General features: G+C 33.0%; 1 protein-coding gene across 4 annotated transcripts in view; it reads left to right on the plus strand.

The window, feature by feature from the left end:
* Nucleotides 1–27,272, plus strand: part of EXOC2 (exocyst complex component 2) — a 205,444-nt gene that overhangs the window by 130,459 nt on the left and 47,713 nt on the right. For 3 of the 4 annotated variants that reach the window (XM_039869477.1, XM_039869476.1, XM_039869479.1), the window contains exons 20-22: nt 125–186; nt 7,493–7,559; nt 11,697–11,813. In XM_039869477.1, the coding sequence (XP_039725411.1) occupies nt 125–186; nt 7,493–7,559; nt 11,697–11,813 (246 nt within the window). The remainder of the gene's footprint in view (nt 1–124; nt 187–7,492; nt 7,560–11,696; nt 11,814–27,272) is intronic. The other variant, XM_039869478.1, reaches the window with a different exon arrangement.

The following is a 27,272-nucleotide window of genomic DNA, read 5'->3' on the forward strand; positions in this document are numbered from 1 at the left end:
CATACATCATGCCTCTTATAGGATTTGTATTTCTCTTTTTTATTTACATAAAATTATTTTTAATGTCCAAATAGATTAGACTATAAGAGTTCCTGTTACTGAACCTTCTTATTTTTTTACTTAGATTTTTATATATTGTCTGGAACAGTTAAGCAGCAAGCCTGATGCAGATGTAGATACTACGCAGTAAGTAAAACTGAAATTAATCTCATCAATGAGATTAATATTCTGTTCCATTCTTTCATTTAGGAGGATTAAAAATACAGGCTAATGTTATATATTTGTTCTTATATACTACAACTTCCAATAAGAAAGATAGTTAAACATATTTTTCTATATTCGACCTATGTTTTTCCATCATTTCTTTATCATCCAAACTCATCTTAACATTATTAGAGACATGTCAAACAAACTGAACAGATGATTAGCTTACTAATTATCCAAATGAGTAAGTTTCATAAATAATAAAGTAGAAAATTAAAATATGTAACTCCTAGTCATTAACTTTTAAAATTCAGGTGTTAGAGAATTGCACTAATAGTCTTGTAAAAAATTAATTATGTTAGTAGGATTAAGTCGGGGTCAGGCTTAGTTATTTGAGCTGCAGAGGACAAATTTTGGTTCTTGATATTTATAAATCCATAATTCTTTTATAATGTCCTTGTATAGAATTTTTTTCAATATAGTTTTTCTGAATGATATTTGACACGTAACTCTGTGCACCTAAGATTCATCTGATAGAGATAATACTGAAATGCCTCTTAAGTCGATAATTGAAAATTTGAGAATTTTTTCATGTTTATCTATTTCACTAATTGGTTTTGCCTTTCAGTATATAAGACTATCACCTCTCTGAAATTTAAGAAATATCTAATTCTTCTAGTTTTTATTTCATTTGATTTTATACGTTTAACACATTAATTCACCAGGAAATTGTATTAAAAGTTTCCTGATATTATTGGTTAAATAAGTCCTTCTTCTTGTTTTATTACAATTTCTGTTTCATACATTACTGAATTCTAATACATAGTGTAACATATTTCTGAACTTTATATTCTGTTCCATTCTTTCATATATATTTCTATCAGTTCATGTTTTAATTATCATTAGCTTATTTTTTAATATTTTTCAGATTGGCATCTTTTTATTGCTCTTCTATTTTAAAATATTATTTGCTATTTTCATCTATAAGTCTTCCATAAGAATTCTAAAAAGAAAATAATTCTTTAAAGAGAAGAATTCCTGTCATATCTTTAATCAGTGGATTTATGGTATTTCCTCCTCCACAATTTTATATTTCTGGTCACTTTTGTTAACTCATTTCCTAACTCAACTCACTTGTAAATGGTTAACTATGAAAGTTAGCTTGAAAAAGCCATGTGGAGACTTTGATAATCAAAACATTTCAATTATATGAGTCTATACCCTGGAAATTAAATTATTCGATATTTCCCCTCTTGATGATTTTTTAAAAATTTAATAAGTCAGGATTGGGAAGGCCAAAAAGCATAATTCTTATGGTCCATGTTAATAGATAGTTTATAGTGTCTGCTTTGAGCTATTAATTGTTAAATATTAGAAACATATGATTTTTGACTAAAAGAGTTATTTCTTATTATAGTTGACATACAATATTATATTAGTTTCAGTTGTAGAACATAGTGATTCAACATTTATATGCTTTATGAAGTGATCACTACAATAAATCTAGTAATCATCTGTTTCATGCAAAGTTGTATTCTCTATGCGGTACATTACATCCGCATTATTTATTTTATAACTAGAAGTTTGTTTCTCTCAATCCTCTTCACCTTTCTCACCTCCCCTGCCACCCCTGCCACCAGCCATCAATTTATTCTCTGTATCTATGAGTCCTTTTCTGTTTTGTTTCTTTGTTTGTTCTTTTGATTTGTTTTTTCCATTCCACATGTAAGTGAAATCATGCAGTATTTGTCTTTCTCTGTCTAACTTATTTCACTTAGGATAGTACCTTCTAGGTCTATCCATGTTGTCACAAATGGCAAGCTTTCTTTTTTTTTTTTTATTGCTGAGTAATATTTTGTTGTGTGTATGCATGTGTGTTTATACAAATACATAAAAAAATATACCATATCATCTTTATTCATTCATCTGTAGACACCTAGGTTGCTTCCATAACTTGGCTATCTTAAGTAATGCTGCAATGAAATAGGGGTACATATATCTTCTTGAATTAGTGTTTTGATTTTTTTTTTTTTTTTTTTTTTGATAACTACCCAGGACTGGAATTTTGGGTAGTATGGTAGTTCTGTTTTTAATATTTATTTAGAACCTCCATACTGTTTTTCGTAGTGGCAGTACCAGTTTGCAGTCCCACTCACAGTACACAAGAATTCCCTTTTCTCCACATCCTCATCAGCACTTGTTGTTTGTTGATTTTTTATTGATAGCCATTCTGACAGATGTGAGGTGATATCTCATTGTAGTTTTGATATGCATTTTTCTGATGATTAGTAGTGTTGAGCAGCTTTTCTTGGGTCTCTTGGCCGTCTGTATATCTTTTTTAGAAAAATATCTGTTCAGACTCTGCCTATCTTTTAATTAGATTATTTGGAGTTTTGGTGTTGAGTTATATGAGCTCTTTACATATTTTGAACATTAATCCTTGTCAGTTATATGATCTGCAAATATCTTCTCCTATTTAATAGGTTGCCTTTATTTAATGGTTTTCTTTGTTGTATAAAAGTTTTTTAGTTTGTGCTAGTCTTATTCGTTTAATTTTGCTTTTGTTGCCTGTGCCCCAGGAAATATATTTAAAAAAAAGAAAAAATACTGCTAAGAGCAGTGTCAGAAGTCTTCTGTTTTTTTATTCTAGGAGTTTTGTGGTTCAGATCTAATATGTAAGTCTTGAATCCATTTTGAGTTTATTTGTGTCTATAGTATCAGAATGTGATTTAGCTTAACTTTTTGCATGTATCTGTCTGGTTTTTCTATCACCATTTATTGAAGACACTGTCTTTCCCCATTGTTTATTTCTGCCTTTTTTTGTCATAGATTAATTGATCTTATAAGCATTGGTTAATTTATGGGTTTTTTTTTCTTTTCCATTATTCTGTCTTATTTTCTTCCAGTACCATATTGTTTGGATTATTGTAGTTTTGCAGGATAGTTTGAAATCTGGAAGCATGTTACCTCCAACTTTGTTCTTTCTCAAGATTGCTTGGGCTCTTAGGGGATTTTCATGGTTTCATATAAGTTTTAGAATCATTTGTTCTACTTCTGGTAAAAATGCCATTGGTATTTTAATAGAGATTGCATTGAATCTGTGGATTGGGTAGCATGGTTTTGGGTAGCATGAACATTTTAATGATATTAATTCTAATAATTTATGAGCACAGTATATCCTTGCATTTATTTGAGTTGTCTTCAGTTTCTATCATCAGTATCTTATAGTTTACACAGTACAGGTCTTTTGCCTTGTTGGTTAAATTTATCCTTAGGTATTCTATCCTTTTTGGTGCAATTGTTAATGGAATTGTGTTTTTAATTTTCTGATAGTTTATTATTTGTATATAGAAATGCTGCAGATTTCTGTATATTAATTTTGTATCCTATAGCTTTATAGAATTTATTTGTTCTAAATTTTTTTGGTGGAGGCTTAAGGTTTTCTGCATGTCATTTGCAAATACAGTTTTACTTCTTTCTAATCTGGATACCTATTTTTCTTTTTTTCCTTTTCTGATTGCTTTGGCTAGGACTTCCAATACTATGTTGAATAAGTGGTATAAGTGAACATCTTGTCTTGTTCCTCACCTAAGGGGAAAAGCTTTTAGGTTTTTCACTGTTGAGTGTTAATAAGCAGTTGGTTTGTCATATTATGGCCTTGACCATGTTGAGGTATATTTCCTCTATACCTACTTTGTTGAGAATTTCATCATTAATATTCATTTTGGGAGGAGTTTTTAACATACGTGAATGTTGAATTTTGTCAAATGCTTTTTCATTATCTATTGAGATAATCATATGATTTTTATCCTTCATTTTGTTAATGTGATGTATTACATTGATTAATTTGGAGTTATTGAGCCATCCTTGCATCCCTGGAATCATGGTGTATGATCTTTATAATGTATTGTTGAATTTGATTTGCTAATATTTTATTGAGAATATTTGCACCTGTGCTCATCAGAGATACTGGTCTCTATTTTTTTAATAGTATTTTTGTCTTCTTTTGGTATGAAGGTAATGCTGGCCTCATAAAATGAGTTTGAGAGTGATAGATATTAATTCTTCTTTAAATATTTGGTAGAATTCCCCTGTGAAGCTGTCTGTGGATAGTTTTTAAATTTAAATTATTGATTTGATTATTTTTATTGAATTTATTGGTTAATGAAATACATAAGGTTTCAAGTATACAATTCAATAATAATAATCGATTCAATTTTGTTACTAGTAATTGATCTGTTCAGATTTTCTGTTTCTTCTTGATTTGGTCTTGAAAGATTGTACGTTTCTAAGAATTTATCCATTTTCTTCTAGGTTGTCCCATTCATTGGCATGTATAGTATTCTCTTACATTCTTTGTTTTTCTGTGGTGCCAGTTGTAACTTCTTTTTCATTTCTGATTTTATTTATTTGGGCCCTTTTTTTCCTTGATGAGTCAAGCTAGAGGTTTATCAATATTATTTATCTTTTCAAAGAACTAGTGTTTAGTTTCATTGACCTTTCCTATTTTTTTTAGTCTCTTTTTCATTTATTTCCACTCTGATCTTTATTATTTCCTTCCTTCCACTTCCTTTTGGCTTTGTTTGTTCTTCTTTTTCTAGTGTCTTTAGGTGTAAGATTTGATTTTTTCTTGGCGATTTTTCTTGTTTCTTGAAGTAGATCTGTAGTGCTATACATTTTCTTCTTAGAACTGCTTTTACTGTGTCCCAAAGATTTTGGGATATAGTGTTAACATTTTTATTTATCTCAAGGTATACTTTTGTCTCTTTGATTTCTTTTTTAACATTGGTTGTTTAGTAGCAGGCAGTTTAGCCTCCATGTTTGTGTTGTTTTCATTTTTTTTCTTGTAATTGATATCTAGGTTTAGACTGTTGTGGTCTGAAAAGATGCTTGATATGATTTTAACCTTTTAATATTTATTAAGATTTGTTTCATGGCCTAACGTGATTTCTCTTGGAGAATGTTCATGTATGCTTGAAAAGAATGTGTATTCTGCTGTTTTGTATGGCATGTTTTGCTAATATCTATTAAGTTCATCTTATCTAATGTATCTTTTTTTTTTTTATGGTGACATTGCTTAACAAAATCCAGTAAGTTTCAGTTATACAATTTAACAGTGAGGTATATATATATTGCATTGTGTGTTCACCGTCCATAGTTAGGTCTCTTTCAGTCACCATGTTCTATTGTATATTTTAAGGCCCACACTTCCTTGTTGATTTATGCCTTAATGATATATCTACTAATGTAAATGGGGTGTTAAAGTTTCCTATTATTATTTTAGACTGTCAGTCTCTTATTTTATGTATGTTAATATCTATATTTACTGTATGTCTTTAGGTGTTCTTGCATTGGATGCATACTTGTTTACAAGTGTTATATCTTCTTGTTGGATTGACCTCTTTATCATTATGTAATGCCCACTGATATAAGTATTGCTATCTCAACTTTCTTTTTGTTTTTATTTCCATGAAATATCTTTTTCCATCTCTTCATTTTCAGTCTGTGTTTTTGTGTTTTTTTAATCTGAAGTTAATCTGTTGTAGGCAGCATATATACGTGTCACTTGTTTTTTTATCCATTCAGCCACCCTATGTCTTTTGATTGGAGCATTTAGTCGTTTGCATTTAAGATAACTATTGATAGGTGTGTGCTTATTGTCATTTTAGTAATTGTTTTCAGGTTATTTTTAATGTTCTTCTCTCATCCTTTCTTCCTCTCTGGCTCTTTTTCCTTATGTATTGATGACTTTCTTTAGTTTATATTTGGATTTCTTTCTCTCTTTGTGTGTGCGTATCAATTATAGGTTTTTGGTTTGTGGTTACAATGAAATTCATATACCATGAACCGTGTAAATAACAGTCTGTATTAAGCTGATGGTTGCTTAAGTTTGAATATATTCCAAAAGTCCTACATTTTTACTTACCTCCTCCTGATGTTTTATGTATTTGATATCGTTTTACATCTTTGCGTGTGTATGTGTGTGTGTATCCCTTAACTACTTGCTATAGATATAGAGGATTATACTACTTTTGTCTTGAACCTTCATACTAGCTTTATAAATGCTTAATCTACTACTTTTACTAAATGTTTGCCTTTGTCAATGAGATATTTCTTTTCCTATATTTTCCTATTTTTAGTTGGCCTTTTCTTTTCTATTTTGAAGTTCCTTTTAACATTTCTTATACTGCTAGTTTAGTGGTGACGAACATCAAATCTGCTATTGATTCCCTCTAGTTTTCATTTTAGTTATTGTATTCTTAGTTCTGATTTTTTTAATATATATTTTCTCTTTGTTGAAGTTCTCACTGAGTTCATCTATTCTTCCAGGTTTCTTGAGCATTTATATAGCCATTAATTTGAGCTTTTTATTTGATAGGTTTCTTATTTCTCTTTCATTCAGTTCTTTTTCTGTGGTTTTGTTCATTTTTTTTTTGTTTGTAACATATTCTTCTTTCTCCTCATTTTGCTTATCTCTCTGTGTTTGTTTCTCTTTATTTGCTACATCTATCAGTTTTGAAAGAGTGGCTTTATGTAAAAGGTGCCTTGTGGGGCCCAGTGGCACAGTCCCCTCTGGTCACCAGAGCTAGGTGCTCCAGGAATGTCACTGGTGTGGGTTGCATGCACCTTCTTATTACAGCTATGCTATAATTGCTGCTGGTGCTCCTATGTGTTGGGTCTCCCAAGGCCAACTGGCTATGAGGACTGGCTGCTACTGCTGAGATAATCTGGTGTGAGGGGGCTGATCTTCTAGAGTAGGAGCCACTGTGGAGGAGCTGCCTACTGGATGTGTTGATACTGGAGCTGCTTGAGAGGTGCTTTTGCTGATGGCTGAGTTTGCCCACCAGGTGTGTCAGTGGTGGAGCTGATTGGGCAAGGTTCCAGGGCTGGTTGAGGCATGTGCTGTAGTTGTGATGTCCTTCCTACCTATAATTCACCATACTGAGGGTGTGGGTCCTGACCATCTACCCACTAGGTGTGGTTTTTTCTTTAAATCCTGAGTTGTAGAAAAGTCTGTTCAGCTGGTCTTCAGGTCATTTTCAATGAGAATTGCTCTATATGTAATTGAAAGTTTTGGTGTGTCCATGGGAGGTACTGAGCTCAGGATCTACCTACTTCGCCATCTTGACTCCCCTACCACCCAGAGAACAGACCAAAAGATTTTAAAGTCAAATTTACATAAGGTTCATTGCATCTTTTTATTGGTGTATAGTTTACATATAACGATATATTAGCATTTTTTTTTTATTTTAGTGCTTTAATTGTAACTGTTCTCTTCTATTTTCAGTCTTTCTGTTGATGTTTCTTCTCCTGATTTGTTTGGAAGTATCCATGAAGACTTCAATTTGACTTCTGTAAGTAAATGATAAATAATTAAATTAAGAATAAAGCATGTCATTTTAAAACTAATGATTTTAATAAATCTGTCTAAATTACCAACTATATTAGTGCTATAGCATTACTCGAAACTTTGAAGTCATGTTTTATTTTGTGAAAATTTTAATAAAAATATAATTTTGTATGTATTCTACATTTAAAATCTGTTTAGCTGGAACTGCACCTTAAGTAGTTTCATCTGCTCTCTGCATCATGCAAGTTCTTGGGTGTGAACTAGGTGTCCTAGTGGTCCCCTGGTGCTTGAAAGTTGGAGAGGAGGCAAAGGACAGGTGCCCGTTCCCCTCACGTTTCCTCTTTAAACAGAGAAGCTCTGCTTTTCTCTATATCTTATAGCATTTTATTTAAACACAAAGTTCCATGGTAAAAACAAAACCAAACTTTAAAATATATATATATATATATTATTCATACTTTATCACATGTATAAATTCCGCTGTTGAAATCCAAACTCCAGCTTTCTTAAAAAAATCCTCTCTGGTTTGTCATTAGTTTTAGTGGGGGTGTGGGTGGTGTGTGTGTGTGTGTGTGTGGTAGCGGCTGCACAGCGTACAGATTTCTCAAGGAAAAAAAAATTCCTAAATTTCCTGCCTTATTTCATTTCCACAATTATTTCAATTCCTAAATAGAAGATTTGTTACATTGGGGAAAATGTAATTTAAGCAAAGTTTAAACAAAGTAACTTTTTAATAAAATCTATGCTAGGTTTAATTACTTCGATGGCTAGGTAGATAATGGTACCATTCACAGAGAGAATTCAGGAAGAAAAAGGGTTCTAAAAAAAGATATAAAATTTAGTTTAATCTTTGAACAAGTAACATTTAAGTAGAGATATCTAGCGTGGGATTGGATATACTTATCTGGACTCCAGGACATAAATCTAGGTTTGTGAGTCAGCAATATAAAGCCTGGGGGTGGATGAGAATACTGGAGAAAATACTGATAGAATGAGAGGAGAGCCAAATATATAAAAATAATATTGGGAGTACCAGTATTTGAGAGATGGCCAGAAGCAGAGAGCCTTGAAGGTTCCTCTAAAGGAATAACCAGAGAGAGAAGGAAATCCAGATAGAGCAATGTTCCTGAGACAGATGGAAAAAAAACATTTAAACAAAGTAATATTTAACAATATCACAGACTGATGGAGGATTAGATTGGGTCAGCTGAAAACTAGAGCCTCATGATCTTGATAGTTGTAAGGTCATATATGATTGTGAGAGAATCACATCACTGGACTGCTGAGGGGCCTTCTGCTTACACTGGGTCATGAGTGAATAGGAGCCGAGGAAGTTGATGTGGAAAGTTTAAACCATTCTTTCCACTGTGAACATAGAAAGAGGGCTAGAGTAGGACATGGACTGGAGGAAAGATCCTTCTAAATTGAAAAAGGCCTTGCCAGCCATCTGGCCAACTATGGTTTTTTTCTGTATTTTAGAACAAGCCTAATTTTACATGATAATCTTTTCAGTATTTGAAAACAGCTGCTGTGTGTACTTGGAATTTTCCCTTCTCCTAACACTCTAAATCATTTAGACATTCCCCAGCTGATGTGCTTGTGGTCACTATATATGGTAGTTCTCCTCAGAGTTTAATTCAGTCCTTCTTCAAAGGAGGCATAGAAAAAATGTGATCCTAACTACTGGGAAGCAACCAGAACTACACAGTAGGTTACATCTCTCTGTTGACTTACATTGAGCTTACTGCCAACTAGAACCCCAAGTTTCATACTTGCTTCTGCTACTCACAGGATCTTACTCTCCCATTTTACTCCAAAAATTATTCATTTGGTAACAAATTAATTTCCTAATTTTTCCCCCTTCTATGATATCTTGTTAAATTTGGCCCAAATTATTGAGATCTTAGGGTCTTGTTCTGTTATCTAGCAGTAGCAATTATGGTAGAAAGAAGTCTAGGTTTAGAATCAGAAGACACTGGTTTGCTTCCTAGTCTGCTTCTTCCTAACTGAATAACCTTGGGCATGTCACTGAGGGTGTCCAGTTTTCTCTGGGACAAAATTGAGATGATATTGCCTACACCTCAGAGATTTGGTAAGAAATAATTGAAATAATACATAAAGCCATAGTCCTTAATCTGCAAGTACTATCTTTAATAGATTGAGTTGTTATTTTCAAACATATATATTCATCTGAATTGTTAATAATCTTCTGATTATCATCCAAGCTTAAGAATTTGATTATTTGATTGTGTTGTTCAATTTTTCTTTCCACTTTTATTTCTTCTGGTTGGTTAGATTTGAGGAGGGAAAAAAGCGCTTACTAAAGGTTAAGAATTTAAGTCATTCAAATAGTTTTTCCATTTTAGGGGAAGAACCATACGGATTATAATGAGAAAAATCAACCAAAGAGAGTTAATTAATAGCGCACAGAAGATGCAGCAGGTAGACTCGTAGAGAAGGCTAATATTTGGAGGGAAGATTTTTGAAGAAAAAGGCGATTAGGGGTTGATTTTATAACTGAGAATCCAGTTGAGAATTTGGAAGAGTGCATCGTGTTTAGAGTGCCTGATGAGTCATTATGTTTATTTTACGTGCTTTACAAGGTCCACATAAGGGTAATACCAGACTTGGGGCAAAAGGGAATATTGCCTCCCATCCCCAGCCTTTACCTGTACACCCCTTCACTGCTTTCCTTCTGATTTGTCACTTGCCATTTAATCACAAAATGTGGATAAGGAGTATATATCCCATAACCCTTTTTACCTTGTTTTGTACTTTATTTCCCATTCACAGATTAATTCAGGGCCATTAACAATGTTTCATTTGTTTGAAGGTACTGTAATAATTCCTTGGCATTTTAATTACATTTCTTGGGGAACAGAAAAGGTGTTGAATGAGCTACACTCTGCCTGAAATAAAGACAGGCACATTTTAAATAAAGAAATTGAGAAAGTTTTTAAAAATTTGATGAAGTTAAATGAAGTTATTTGAAGATATAATCTGTGCTTGGCAATTGAGTTCAAGGAGTATATATTCATCTGTGGTTTCTATACCTCAAAGACCCAGGAACCTATTTATTTCCATGTTTATTGTATTGACTTCAACTTAAGTTATTCTGATTGCATATGAATCAGTAAACAAAATATGGATGAAAAATTTTCCTGGAAAGTGGTTTTTGCCTTTGATTTTAGTCAAGGGATCTTAAACTAAGGCCTTAAATTAGTCACATTTGTTCCAGAGAATGCTCTTCACCTAAGGGAGCACTGGGATCATGCTCTCAGTGAGCCACAATAGCCGTGACAAAAATAGTACTTCTGAACTGTAAAAGATGTTTTATTCATCAGCATTGGGGCTGGTAATTTTGATAAGAAATTACTTTATGTAGCTAGAATCCTGAAGAGTATAGAATGTAGGCCTCTAGTCCTCTCTCTGACTGACACTGAGGGAGAGTCCCCTAGCCTCTGTGCCTTCTTTCCCTGTAAGAAGGAGACTATTCTACATTAAAAAAAAAAATCTGTGAAAGCTCAAGTTTTTTGAAGGAGCCCATCATATGGATTGTATTATAATTCTCTTATGAACTGTTTTCTAAGAGTTTCCACATTTTTGTTACTACTTAAAAATATTCATTTTTTAAAAGTTTTATTTTATTATTTATTAGTTGCAAGAATACAGTACGTTAGTTAGACATTTGTATAGTTTGTAAAACGATCTTCCTAATTGCTCTTTCTCTTTTCTGGGCTCTCAAAAATATTCATTTTGTAGCTTTTTTTGTGCACAAAATATTAAGTAGAATAACTAGTAAAGTAGTTATTCCTCTCTTGCATTAGAGCATTAGATTGACAGCTGATCCTATTATTTAACTGTGTTTCATCAATCTATGTCTCCATACACCTATTAAATTTCAAAGGGAACATTCTTTAACTTTTTATTGTATAATAACGAGCAATTAATAGAATTACAGAATTGTATTGTTTCTCTCTGTATTAATATTGAGAAAGAAGGACCAAGAAAAACAAAGTGTCAGCTATTGATATTAAACACCAAAATTATCATTAAAGTTAATAAGTGATAAATGTTATGTGTTAGACTCTCAATTTATTAATTGTATATGTAATTTTTAAAAAATTTGTTTCACTTTTAGGAACAGCAACTTTTGATAGTCCTAAGTAATTGCTGCTACCTAGAACGTCACACCTTCCTAAATATAGCAGTACATTTTGAAAAGCACAACTTCCAGGGAATAGAAAAAATAACACAGGTAAATTAATTATGTTAAATGGACAAGTTGGTTGTTTTATCAACTTAGTTTCCAGACTGTTTTCTAAGCATCCTCGTTCTTTTGCTTTCCTACACTTTTCCCTCTGCTTGCTCTCCCCACACCCATATTCCTTCCCCATCTTCACCCAACCCTATCTTTGAATGATTGCTGTCCTTCTCATAACTCACCTTGAATCATTAATTTAATACACTCATCTTTCCTCTAGAACAAAGCTTTCTCAAGGTTAGAGCTGATTTACTCCTCACCTAAGCTGTTCTAAAGTAAGAGAATAAAATAATGAGGGAAAGGCATTAAACCCAAATCTTTAAGAATCATCTCAAATTTGGCTCCTTTTAGATTAAAGTTTTTATTTATAGCCAACAGCAAACTCTGAGCCTGCAGAAAAACCTCTTCCTGCTTATTCACACTTCTTCCTCTCTCCCTTTCCGTAAGACTGCAGTGATCCTTTTGCTTTACTACTTAAGCAGGCACACAGGTGCTTGAGCACTTGTGTGTGTACACATACACACAACTGGCTTACAACAGACCTTGTACCAGAAAAATACAAGTGCATACTCTCCACTCTATAGTCCGTAGCAAGACTGAACAAAAATGAGTCCTGTATTAATGGAGTAAGTTTTTAAAAAAGTTATACTTTGTTGTGTATATTTGTTACACAACAGATTTGGACCAGAAAAGTACAAGTACATATTCTCCACTCTGTAGTCCGTAGCAAGACTGAACAAAAATGAATCCTGTATTAATGGAGTAGGTTTTTAAAAAAGTTATACTTTGTTGTGTATATTTTTTTAAGTAAGCAGAAAAGGAAAATGTGAAGTAACCTTGTTATTAGAGGTTGGTTGGTTCCTGAGCATGTTTATCAGATTTCTAAGTAAAACTAAGCTAGAACCACTTTTTAATGTCAGTACAGTTTTCTCAGCACAAAGAGTAAGAAAGATAATCATCTTGTTAATCTTATAATCAAAATGTACTCTTGATAGATTGCATATTTTTTACAAATGATAGTTCTAGTTCATGAGCTAAATTGGGATTTTTTTTTTTCAAAGAATGAAAATATCAAAGTGGGTGGCTCTGTCTTGTTTTCCTGCCTTTTCGTAAAGATTAATCATCCTGATGAGAAATGTTGTGACTTAAGATTATAGGGCCAAAAGTCAAGTTTATTTCCAGAAATTTTTGTATTGTGAATTGCAAGGTACTCTCTTGCAGTAAGTAATGGGCACTTTGTTCTTATGCAACAACAATAATAATACCAGTATATTTATTGGAGAAACTTTTTATCATTTAAAAAATATATGAAATGATTAGGAATTGTATATAGCAGAGCAATAAGTTAGGTTTTCTTTAGGGTTTTACAAAATTTTAAGTAGGAACTATATATTGCTTCAGTTTATATTATTAAGAAGTAGAATAAAATTGATATATAAAGAGACTTAGGTATCCTTCTTAGTCTTTTTCCAGATCCTTTTGAGAACAAGCTAATATGAAGAATTTGGGAATGCAACTTAGACTAAATGGTAGGCTAGTTCTCACATTCAGAATTAGAATTTTTTTTCTGAATTTTTAAAAAAAATTTCAGTTTATAGTGGGCATACGATATATTAATTTCAGGGGTACAACCTAGTGATTAGACATTTATATAACTTACAAAGTGATAGCATCGATAAATCTAGTACCCATCAGGTACCGTATAGTTATTACATTATTATTAACTGCATTCCTTATGCTATACTTTAAATCTCCACAACTCTTTTGTAATTACCAATTTATACTTAAGCCCTTCCCCTTTTTCACCGACCCCGCAACTCCACTCCCATCTTGCAGCCATCAAAATGATCTCTGTATCTGTGAGTTTGTTTCTGATTTATTTTTTTATTTTGTTCTTTATTTTCCACATATAAATGAAATTGTATGGCTTTTGTCTTTATCTGACTTACTCCACTAATAACAATACTCTCTAGTCTAGGTCCATCTATGTTGTTACAGATGGCAAGATTTCATTATTTTTTATGGTTGAGTGATACTCCATTGCATATATGTACCAGCTCTTCTTTATCCATTCATCCATTGATTGACACTCAGGTATACTCAATATCTTGACTATTGTACATAATGCTATACCTTAAAAATAGTGTTTTAAATTTCTTCAGATAAAATACCCAGAAGTGGGATTACTGGTCCTTCTTTGTCTCTTGTCACAGCCTTTATTTTAAAGTCTATTTTTTCTGGCATAAGTATTGCTAACCCAGCTTTTTTGTTTGTTTGTTTCATTTTCATGAAACACTTTTTTCCATCCCTTTAATTTCAGTCTGTGTGTGCCTTGCAATCTCTTGTAGGCAGCTTATATAAGGGTCCTGTTTTCTTATCTATTCAGCTACCCTGTCTTTATTGGAGCACCTAATCCATTTAAATTCAAAATAATTGTTGATAGGTATATAGTTATTGCCATTTTATTATTCATACTTATAATTTTTTTTTTCTTTTTTCTTCTTTTCAAAGAACTTCCTCCAGCATTTCCTGTCATATTGACTTGATAATGAACTCCTTTAGCTTTTTCTTGTCTGGGAAGCTCCTTATTTGTCCTTTGGTTCTAAATGATAGCTTTGCTGAGTGGTTGTACCTCCTTACTTTTCATCACTTTGAATATTTCATGCCAGTTCCTTCTGGCCTGCAAAGTTTCTATTGAGAAATCAGCTGACAGTGTCAAGGGAGCTCCCTTGTAGGTAACTAATTGATTTTCTCTCGCTGCTTTTAAGATTCTCTCTTTCTCTTTAACCTTTGGCATTTTAATTATGATATATGTTGATGTGGGCTTCTTTGGGTTCATCTTGTTTGGGACTTTCTTTGCTTTCCTTCACTAGGTTCAGAAAGTTTTCTATATTTCTTCAAATAGATTTCTTTTTTTTTTTTTTTGATTCCTCACTCTCTCTCTTGTCCTTCTGGTACCCCTCTGATGTGAATGTTGTCCCAGAAACCCCTTAAACACTCCTTTTTTTTTATTATTTTTTTTTATTTTCTTGTTTCTTTTCTGATTGGGTGATTTTTTTTGCTATCTTATCTTCTAAATCTCTGATTCAATCCTTTGCTTTATCTACTTTATGTTGATCCCTCCTAAGGTATTCTTCATTTCTCACTGGTTCTTTTTTATGTTTTTTATCTGCATTTTTATGTTCTCTGTTTCTTTGTTAAAGTTCTCATTAAGTTCATCTACTCTTCCCCTAAGTTCATTTAACATCCTTATAACCAGTGTTTTGAACTCTGTCTCTGGTAGATTGCTTGTCTCCATTTTGTTTAGTTCTTTTTCTGAAGCTATGTTTTGTTCTTTCATTTGGGACATGTTTCTTTGTCTTCTACTTTGGCTTCCTCCCTGTGTTTGTTTTTATACTAGGTCTCCTGGTCTTAATAATTGATAATGCAGTAGGTCCATTGAGATTCAGTGGGGCAGTCTCCCTGGTCACCAGACATGGGTGCTCAGGTGTGTCCTTTTTTTGGATTATGTGTACCCTCCTGTTGTAGTTGAGCCTTGGTTTCTGTTTGCATGTCAGTTGGAATGATTGACCCTTGGGCTTATCGAATGTGAGGACTGGCCAGTGACTAGTGGAGGAGCTATTGCACAGGGACTGACTCTTTGGAGCAGGATTCACTTTAGCAAGGCTCTGATGCCTTCTCAGTCTGCCCTTTTGGTGTGTCATGCTTAGATGTGGCCTTGAGTGGTGCTCCGGCTCAGACTAAAGCTGACCACTGGATGTGCAGGCCAGTGGTACTCCCTGCGGGGCTTGCTGCAGGCCAAGTTCACCTGCCACCAGTACCCAGTCTGGAGCCATTTCACATGAGCTACCAAGCAATCTGCAGATGACTGCCACACACACTCGGCTTGGATGTGCCTCAAGAGGCCAAGCCACGAACTTAGGCTGACTGTCACTACTGCTGGGCTTGGGACTGCTCAGCCAGAGATACCAATGATTATTTAAAGCTAGAATGAGTTCATATATATAATGTTATTTGATGCAGATAGTCCTAGGAAGTAATTAAAGAAGATATTAACTTTTTTTTCATGCAAAAGGATGCTCAGAGAGGTTAATGATTCGCTCTATTTAAATAGCAGAGCAAACAGCACTCAACATTAATTTTTCTCATTCCAAATCCAGAATGTTTTCTGGCTCCGCACTATACATCTTAAAATAAAGAACAAAATTATTCCCATGAAAATATACCAAAGGAATAAGACATTTACAGTAGCTGTAATTATATAATTTCAAGGAATTTTTTAAACATATGTAAAATGCTATTTTAACCTGTCTTATTCTTTAAAAAGCAAATATCAAATTTAGAGTTTGTATAATTGCAGATTTTCAGTTGACTCGGGACTGTAGTCATTAAACAAGTCTGTCATTGAATTCTTGATTGAAGTTTTATTCCAACATGGGGGTTGTAAGGACAGCTTCTTTTTTTTTTTTTTTTTTTTTTTACTATGTCTAGGGAAGATCTTTTACATACATCAATCAGTTTTAAAGATTTTTGAGTCACTTGAATCGTATGTACCATATTTTACACACTTGATTATTTTAGCTTAATTGTATAATACTTAAATTTTGTTTGAAACCACTTGAATTCATAGATGTGAATGACTAGTTTTATGTCCTTTATATTTATTTTAGCTTCCCCATCTCTTCATAATGTAAATTAGGTAAATTATTTTTAGAGGCTCTTTTTAGAAAATAAATTAGTTGTAAATTAATCTGGGAGTTTAAGTTCTTATAGACAGGAATTATCAGTTGATCAGCTGTGTCTCTGCCTACTAAATACTTAATTTTTGGCCCTATTTAATTGCCTCAAGTTCCTTGTGTAAATGGAGAGGGTAAAAAGAAACACAAACATAAGGAGATAGTACAGCTATAAGAACTCAAGGACTTTATAACTTATAAAGTAAAATATTTTCTCTCAGGTACAGAAGTTAATTCAGAAAAGCTTTCCCAAAGCAAGGAAGGAGATAAGCTTTCACATAGAAGGTGTTGTTTCAGAGATGAAAGAAAGAATTTGGGGAGGTGGAGGAATTAAATGTGTAAAAACCATTGGTTCACTGGTTGGATAGGATGCGGGATTGCTAAATCAAAAACCTTTCACCTGTGGGGTTCCATAGTGTAGTAATTAGCATGTCTGCTTTACTCACAGAAGGTCCTTGGTTCGTGCCCTAGGTGGAGCCATGGACCATGCGCCATGGGCCCCAGGCCCTGGGTGTGCACCATGAGTGCATGGGAGGAGTGGCCCCACCTTCAGAGATCCAGCTCTTAAGGGGAGACAGCAACAACCATAGGTCAGGGGTGGAAGTGGGAGGGAGGGAATCAAAGTGGGGGGAAACATTTCACCTGAGCAGATAAAATTCTACCACTATTATAGTTGTCTTTAACTATATTTTTACTATTTTTGTTCTCTGGGCTTGTGCTTTGTTTCCTCTTCATACTCTAAACAGTTTTCTTAGGAGATCTTATCTACTCCCGCTGCTTCATTTATTGATGCCCATGATTTCCAAAATGTTTATCTTTAACCTACATGTTATTCCTAGGACTTAGTTCTGTTTCTTACCAGACATCTTCACTAGAAGTTTCCACTGGGATCAGATCAACATTCTCAAACCAAAATAATCTTCCTTCCTCTTTCAAATCAGCTTCTTTTTATGCATTTTCTGTCTTAGTCAATAGTCATTGAATCAGCAAGCCAGGAACCTGGTAATTGTTCTTGACTCCATTCCTCATGAGAGTTTATGCTGAGTCTTCTCATTTCAACCCCTTAACCATCTTCTGAATTTGTCATCTTCTGAATTTGCAGTTCTTGTCCACACTGTCCTTTTTCACCACTGTGCAATTGCAAGAACCTCCCTCCTAAATTCTTTGTTTAATGTCTAAATTCTTTCACTCTCCAACTCATCTGCGGTGTTTCAAGGATGAGCTTTCAGAAATACAGATCTGATTATATTGTTCCTTCTCTTTCCCATATTTTAGTACTCTGCATTGCTGAAGAGTAAAACCTAAGTTCCTTAAGCTGATGTATGAACAGTGTTTTATTCTTTTTTCATGGCATTCAACTCTCTTACTCCAGTTACCTGTCATCTAGCCACTCATCTTTCCTTGAACATTTCATGTAATTTGTCTACTCATTCATTCATTCATTCTACATCAGCTTACCAGGCTCTATTTTAAGAACATTTACCATAGCTTGTGTTATACTGTCTGTCTGGAATGGCTTTTCCTCAGCCTCAACTTGACACAATCTCGATCATCTTTCAAATCCCATCTCAGATACAGATGTCTCATCTTGTAGAAAGCCTTTTATAGCCTCTCCTTATATATCATCCCACAGTACAAATTGGAATCAAATCCTCCTCTTCTTAACACGCTTGGTTCATAATGTTGGAATAGCATTTTAACACATTATATTATGATTAGTTTAATATTGGTATATTTTTAGATTATAAGTTTTCAAATATTTTTTAATTAAATACTTTATCCCTACAAAAGATCTTATTTCATAATGTTGGAATAGCATTTTAACACATTATATTATGATTAGTTTAATATTGGTATATTTTTAGATTATAAGTTTTCAAATATTTTTTAATTAAATACTTTATCCCTACAAAAGATCTTATATAGCTGTAAGATATAAGAATAATAAAATGAACAAATGTGCACCCACCAATAAGCTGAAGAACCCTTCATGCCCTGCACATTTGCATCACCCTTTCCCTGTAGAGTCACTTCTGCATTCTATGGTTTCTAAACAATGAATTGTTTAATATTACCTACTTTTGACTTTTAAATAGCATAAATGGCATTATATGGTATGAATTTTTCTATACTTGCTTTTTCCATTTAATATTGTTTTTGACATTTATACATTTTGCTATACATAGGTTATGCTAATTTGTAAAATGACTTAGAGTGTCTCCCTTTTTTATTCCTCTGAAAGAGTTTGTATAAGATTGGAATTATTTGAATATTTAGAACTCTGGTAAAATCTTCTAAGACTGGTATTTTCATCGTGAAATGATTTTTAATGACTGTCTTAATTTCTTTAATGTTCAAAGAAATATCAGGTTTTCTGTTTCTTTTGGTTAGTTGTGGTCATTTGTATTTTCTTGGCATAATATTTTTATAATAGTTTCATATTATTTCAATCTCAACTACATCAGAGGTTATGACCCCTTCTTGTACTTAAGATTGAATACTGAATTTTTTTAGTCTTTTTTTCTCAATCAGCCTTGCCAGAGCCTTTTTAAGAACCATTTTTTGGTTTTGCCCTCTCTTTTATTCTTTCTTTCTGTTGTAATAAGTTGGACACTTAGCTTAATTGTTTTATTTAGTAGCTCATTGATTCCAAATCTTTCTGCCTTTTTAATTTGAACATTTGAAACTATGAATTTCCCTCTCTCTAAAGCTGTGTCCTACATACTAACATGTTATTTTAGTTTTCAGTTTTGTATTTTCTAATTTTAATTTTGTGTTTTTCTTTGACACACAAGATATATAGAAGTGAGATTTTAAATTTCCAAATTGTGGGAGCAGTTCTTTACATATTGGGAGTTAGTTTTCTTTGTTAAAGATTTCTAATTTAATTGCGCTGAGGTCAGAGAATATTATGTTTTCACTTGCTTGAAACTTGCTTTGCAGGATATATGGTGAGTTTTCTTAAATATTTTACCTTGCTTGAAAAGATTTATGTACAACAGTTTTGAATACCACGTTCCATATGTGTGTATTAGATGAAGTTTGTGAATTATGTTGTTGAATCTCCTGTATTTATTCCTTTTGTTTGTTTATATTAGTCTTTAAAAATGTCGATTACAGAAAGAGATATATGAAAGTCTTTCTTTGGCTACTTTTTAGATATTTTCTTTGTCTCTGATATTCTCTAGTCCACTATGTAGTCTCTTGGTATAATTTTATTATGCCTTTTTTTCCCGACTGATATCTTTAATCAATTTTGGAAAATTATCAGTTTTTACCTCTTTGAATATTTATTCTTCTCTATTCACTCTTTTTATCTCCTTCAGCATCTGCTATTGAATATACAGTAGATCCTCTTAATCTATTCTTCATGTCTGTTGCATTTTTCTTTCATCTTTGTTCCCTCATCTTTAATTCTCTGACATGATTAGGAATACTCTCTTCAGCTCTCTCTTCTAATTCACTGTTTCTACAGTTGTGTCTAATTTTGCTGAAATTTGCTATCTATTGATATTTCATTTTAGTTGTTTTTCATTTTCAGAAACTCATTTTGGCTTTTCTTTTACTAAGTAAGGGAAAAATGATTAACTTACTCTGGACTAGTATGATTTCAAACAGTATTGTAGGAGATAGTGGCAGTATAGCTTTTTCCAATGTCCCTCAATGTGTAGGTGGCCAAATCAAATACAGTCTATATCAAATAAAAGACTATCCCTTCCTCCCTTCCTTAATAGAAGATTAGAGCAATCAAGTGAAGCCTGATGAATGGGATGTGAGGTAGTTAGCTTGATTTTAAAAAATTCTCAGAAAATAAAAGCTTTGGGAATGATAAAGATTAGTAGTAAGTCATCGGGTTAGAATCACAGTGGAAGGTGAAGGGGGTGAGGAATGATGGTGCTCACTGACAAGTCCTAGAAATATCATCTGTTCTTCTCTTTCAGGGTGACATACATTCTGTTTTATATACGGTTTTCTTTTTTTGTTTGTTTGTTTAATTGTACCACCAATCTACTAGAGATTAAGAGTTTAGTTTTTAAAATTATTTACCTGGCATTTATTTTGCCCAAATTTGGTAAATTATAGTTCAGCAACATAAAGGAACGTCAGTTTGCCATTTGTCCAGTCATCCATTTATAAAGAATTAAAAATATATATTAATTCGACTGAACCAAGTAATCCAAATTCACTTGGATAGAAGTTCTGATTAGAGTTTGATGAGTTTATTTCTATAGAGATGGCACAGTTAAATGTACTCTTTTCTATCATCTTTGAAATGACAGGTTTCATTTTCCAGTTTTTCCTTTCTCAGAAACATGCTTTTTAAAAAGCATTTTTACCAAAAAGTTTTTAAAATAATAAAGTAGAAAATTTAAATTGGAAACATTAAAATAAATCAAAATAATGATTTTACTTTTTTAACTATTTTAAATGGGTTGAAGGCAACTGAATAGAAATTGAAGAAATGTGACATCTGCTTAGCAGGTGTTCATTGGTCAGGATCTGTCCATGATGAAGAGTTGCTATAATACAGGTCAGGCCATATGATATAAGAATATCTTTTGATATACATATTGCTGCTAAAGAAGCTATAATGGTAGAATATTATATTTGCTCCTACATCCAATATGCTGCCTCCTGTTCTGTATTTCTGTAAGTTATAACCAACTGTTTGGAGTACTTTAAAAGGTGCTGCCCAGTTGTAAAGTGTAGGAATTTATTGAGTACAGCTGTTTCTGAGTACATAGTTATTGGATTAGCAATCTTCCCCTTTTTTCCCTTAGATAGGTGCCCTGTTGTGGTTAGAGATACCTTACCTAAAAGGATAGTGTGCCCTGTGCCCTCAGGCATCACCTTCTCTTTGAAGCCTTTTTCGGTTCCTTTCCTAGTGTCCCTTAAGCACTCCCTGTCTGCTTCCTTAACAGCCATATTTTTTAACATATAGTCTTATAAATGTTTCTTTTTTTGTTATTGTTTCTATTAGACTGTGATTTCCTTTACAGGATTTTTTCCCATTTAACTTTCATTCATCATTATCAGGTAGCGCTATAATGATGGATGGACTTTATTCTTGCATTTTGAGTCATGTTAAGCAAACTTAGTTAATATCTATGTTCATAGCTGGTGCGAACAGGGCATTAGTGAAAATAGGACAGTTGAAATTATAATAACTGCTGCTAGCATTTATTATGTACTTTAAATATGCTGTACAAGTTTCATAAATTATCTTTTTAAATTCTCACAACAAAATTTGTGAGGTGAGTACTTTACCTTAATCCTGCTTTGTCACAAATTAATACTGCCACTCCATTCTCTTTTTGTTTCATTTGCCTAGTATCTACTCATCCATTTATTTTAAAAATTGAGGTATAATTTACATACAGTAAAACACACAAGTCTTAAGTGTACAGTATCCACCACCCATAAATTTTCTCTCATCCCCATTCTAGTCTACATGCACCCCTCTCACCACTATTCTGATTTCTATCAGAATGTATTATATTACCTGTTCTTGAACTAAATGTAAATTGGAACCATGCAGTTTGTAGCCTTTTGTGTCTAGCTGCTTTTGCTCCAACTTAATAATTTTTGAGAGTCATTGAAATTGTGTGCCCATCAGTAATTTATTTTCTTTTATTGCTAAGTTTGGTTAACCAAAATTTGTTTAATCATTCTTATGGTACTGGCCATTGGGTTGTTCCAGTTGTAGGTTTTTATGAATGTAGTTGTTGTAAAAGTCTTTTTCTGGACATTTGTTCTATTTTATTATTAATTCGTTGTTAATCTCTTAACTGTACAGGGTTTGGTTTCTGCAGTTTTAGTCCTCTACTGAGGGTCTTGAAATGTATTCCCCTCGAAAAAGGGGAACTACTATATATTCCTAGACGTGGAATTGCTGGTCATGGAATAGGTTTATTAGAAACATTGAATAGTTTTCCAAAGTGGGTGTCTAATTTTATACTCAGCCAACTATGTATGAGTATTCTAGTTGTTCCACATCTTTGCTGACACCTCATATTATCATTTTTATTTTAACCAGTCTCACTGCTTTCATTGACTTTTCCTTGATAAATAATGATGTTAAGCATATTATACATTCAGATATTCATATTTAGCTAGCTTTTTTTCTGAAGCGCTTGTTCAATTCATGTACTCATTTTTTAATTGGGTCGTTCACCTTTCTATGAGTGATTTTTAGAAATCTGGGTATAAATTCTTTGTGTGTGTGTGTGTGTGTGTGTGTGTATTCCAGTTCCTGGCTGCTATTCTGTTTTTATAATGGTGTACTTGGGGTAGAAATTTTTAATTTTGGTGCAGTCTAGTTTACCAATTTTTAAAATGTTTAATGCCTTTCATATCTTGTCAAAATTTTTACCTGCTTCAGTGTCCTGAATATTTTTTCTCAGGGGCTTTGTAGTTTTAGCTGTTATATTCAGGTCTGTGATCTTTCATTAAGTATTACATTGCGTTCATTATTGTGTTATTATTATTATTACACATATATTATAGATTTTTAGTATGTCTTGAAACCTTGGTTCTTTCTTTTCTGATATTTTATTTTTTCTTTCCATATTGCATGGACTTGGACCTCTGTTACAATCTTGAAACATATGTGGTATGAGGGGACATTTATCAAGTCCTTTTTTTTTTTATCTATTGAAATAATACCACTTCTGTATAATATATTCTTTTTATTTATAGATTCGATTTGCTGATAGGATTTTTATGTCTTTTTTCATTTGGGCTGTTGGTCTGTAATTTTCTTTGCTTGCAATATCCTTGTCAGTTTTGATATCACAGTTTTGCTGGTCTCACCAAACAAAATAGGAAATATTCTCAGGCTCTAGTCTATTATAAAGTTTGTGTGTGATCTAATTTCTTCCTTAAATGCTTGGTAGATTAGTAGTGAAATCATCTGGGCCTGAAGTTTTCATCATGTGAAAGCATTTTAAATAATGGACTCTTGTGCCATTTCTAGAAAGGCGTGTTTCTTAGGAGTTTATTAATTTTCTCTATGTTGTCTGACATAAAACTATAATAACCCTTTCAAGAATCAACTTTTGAAATTGATGGCTTTCTCTAATATTAATCTTTTTAAATATTTAATTGATTTGTGCTTTATACTTACTCATTACTTCTTTCTTTGACTTTAATTTTCTCTTTCTAGCTATCTGAAGTAGAAGATTAAAACATTAATTTTAAGCCTCGCTTCTTTTAAACCTTTTAATAGATGCATTTTTAGCTATAAAATCCACTGCTTTACCCGTTACACAGATTTTGATAATGTATTTTCATCGTCATTTTGGGTTCTTAATAGTATTTCCTTTATGGATGCCTCTTCTCTTTCAAGAATTAACATTTGTATTTTATAATCCCAAAGCATCTCTAATCATCTATTTAGGTTTATGTTTCTAAATATTTGAGAAGGAAAGTGATGACGGAGGATGGAAGGGAACTCAAAGTTCATTCCCCACTACTATTTTCCTAAATTGTTCATCCTCCTCAATCTCATCTATTTGCTTTTAGGTTAGAGTCCTTTCTCAAGTACGTGGATGATATATATACTCTTTGAATCCTTGCATATCCAAAAATATGTTTCTTGAATTTTGTTAGTGAATGATACCTTGGCTAAATATAGGATTCTTGGGTTGCATTTCTTTTATTCCTCTAGATATTATTCTGGTAATTTCAAGTTCTGATGTTGCATATGAGAAATCTAATATCAGACTGATTCTTTCTCCTTTATAGGTAAAATATTTTTTTGAGAATTTTTAAAAATTTTTTATTAAGTTGATTGGGGTAACATTGGTTAATACAATTATATAATTTTCAGGTGTACATTATCATTTGACATCTGTATATTCTATTGTGTGTTTAGCACCCAAAGTCCAGTTTCCTTCAGCTACAATATATTTTACCCCCTTTACCCCATCTACCTCCCCGCTCCTCCCCCACCTCACTAGTAACAACTAGTCTATAGTCCTCTGGTAACCACTAGTCTATAGTCTATGTCCATGAGTCTCTGTTTCTTCTGCTCATTTGTTGCTTTTAGATTTGTATCCCACATATAAGTGATATTATGGCTTATTTCGCTTAGCATGATTATCTCGAGGTCCATCCATATTGTTGCAAATGGCAGTATTTCATCTCTTCTTATGGCTGAGTGATATTCCATTGTATATATGTACCACAGCTTCTTTAGCCAAACATCTGTCATAGGACACTTTGCTTGCTTCCATGTCCTGGCCACTGTGAATAATGCTGCTATGAACATTGGTGTGCAAATATCTTTTTGGATATGGGTTTTCAAGTCTTTGGGATAAATTCCCAAGAGGGATTGCTGGATCATATGGTAGATCAATTCTTAGTTTTTGAGGAAGCTCCATACTATTTTCCACGGTGGCTGTACCAATTTGCAGTCTCAACAGCGGTGTATGAGGGTTCCTTTTTCTCCACATCTTCTCCAACATTTGTTATCACTTGTCCTGTTGATTATAGCTATTCTTACAGGTGTGAGATGGTATTTCATTATGATTTTGATTTGCATTTTCCTAATACCTAGTGATGTTGAACACCTTTTCATATAGTTGTTGGCCATTTGTATGTCCTTTAGAGAGCAATGTCTGTTCAGTTCCTCTGCCCATGTTTTGATTGGATCATTTGTTTTTTTGTTGTTGTTGTTATTGAGTTGTATGAGTTCTTGGTATATTTTGGATTTAGACCTTTATCGGAGGTGTTGCTTGCAAATATATTTTCCCATTCAGATGGTTCTCTCTTTACCTTGTTGATGAATTATTTTGCTGAGCAGAAACGTTTTAGTTTGATGTAGTCCCATTCATTTATTTTAACTTTTATTTCCCTTGCTTTTGAGGTCAAATTCATAAAATCCTCTTAAATCTAAGGTCCTTAAGTTTAGTTCCTATGTTTTCTTTTATGCGTTTTATTGCGTCAGGTCTTATGTAAGTCCTTAATTCATTTTGAGTTAATTTTGGTGTGTGGTGATACACAACAGTCTAGTTTCATTCTTTTGCAGCTGGCTTTCCAGTTTTCCCAGCACAATTTATTGAAGAGGTTTTCCTTTCTCCTTTATATGTTTTTGGCTTCTTTGTCGAAAAGTATTTACCCATATAAATATAAGTTTACTTCTGGACTCTCAATTCTGTTCCACTGGTCCATGTGTCTGTTTTGCTAACAATACCATGCCGTTTTGATTACTGCTGCTTTGAAGTGTAATTTGAAGTTGGGCAGAGTGATGCCTCTAGCTCGTTCTTTTTTCTCAGAATGGCTTTGGCAATTCGACGTCTTTTGTGCTTCCATACAAATCTGATGAGTTTTCTATTTCTTTCAAAAATGCCTATAGGATTTTGATGGGGATTGCATTAAATCTGTATAATGCTTTAAGTAACATGGTCTTTTTAACTATGTGAATTCTTCAAATCCAGGAATACAGAATATCTTTCCATTTCTTTGTGTCTTCTTCGATTTCTGTTAATAGGGTCTTATAGTTTTCATTATATAGGTCCTTCACTTGTTTCTATAAATTTATTCTTAGGCATTTCATTCTTTTTGTTGCAATTGCAAAAGGAATTATTTTTTCCACTTCTTTTTCTGACACTTCATTATTAGAGTATAGGAAAGCTGTGGATATTTGAACATTGATTTTCGTGTCCAGAAACTTTACTGTATTTGCTTATTGTTTCTAGTAGTGTTTTTGTGGAGTCTTTAAGGTTTTCTATATAGAGAATCATGTCATCCACAAATAGTGACAGTTCGACTTCTTCGTATCCTATTTGGATGCATTTTATATCTTTCTCATATCTAATTGCAGTCACTAGGACCTCCAATATTACGTTGAATAACAGTGGCGATAGTGGACAGCCTTGGCTTGTTCCTGATCTTAAAGGGAAGGTTTTTAGTTTTTCACCATTAAGTATAATGTTGGCTTGTCATAGACGGCCTTTATTATGTTAAGGTATTTTCCTTCTATACTGATTTTGTTAATAAATGGGTGCCGTATCTTGTTGAAGGCTTTTTCTGCATCTATTGATATGATCATATCATTCTTATTCTTTAATTTGTTTATGTGGTATATCGCATTAATTAATTTGTGTATGATGAACCAACTATCCCTGTGCCCCTGGGATGAAGCCAACTTGATCATGTTGTATAATCTTTTTAATATGTTGCTGTATTCGGTTCACTAGTATCTTATTTAGGATTTTTGCATCTGTGTTCATGAGAGATATTGGTCTGTAGTTTTCTTTCTTTGTGTTATCTTTACCAGGTGTTGGTATCAGAGTGATACTGGCCTCATAAAATGGGTTGGAGAGTATTGCCTCCTCTTCGATTATTTGCAAGAGTTTGAGGAGAATAGGTATTACGTCTTCTTTGAATGTTTGGTAGAATTCACTGGTGAAGCCATCTGGTCCTGGACTTTTACTTTTTGGTAGATTTTTGATGATTGTTTCAATTTCCATACTGCTGATTGGTTTATTTAGATTTTCCAGTTCTTCTTGATTCAGTCTAGGAAGGTTGTATTTTTCTAACTAGTGGTCCATTTCTTCTAGGTTATTAAATTTGGTGTGATATACCTTTTCATTGTATTCTTGTATGATCCTTTGTATTTCTGTGATGTCAGTCATAATTTCCCCTCTTTCATCCTTGATTTTGTTGATTTGTGTCCTTTTTTTTTTTTTTTTTTTAAATGAGTCTAGCTAGG

This window comes from Pteropus medius, unplaced genomic scaffold (genome assembly GCF_902729225.1).
Source record: "Pteropus medius unplaced genomic scaffold, Ma_sr-lr_union100, whole genome shotgun sequence".
NCBI lineage: Eukaryota > Metazoa > Chordata > Mammalia > Chiroptera > Pteropodidae > Pteropus > Pteropus medius.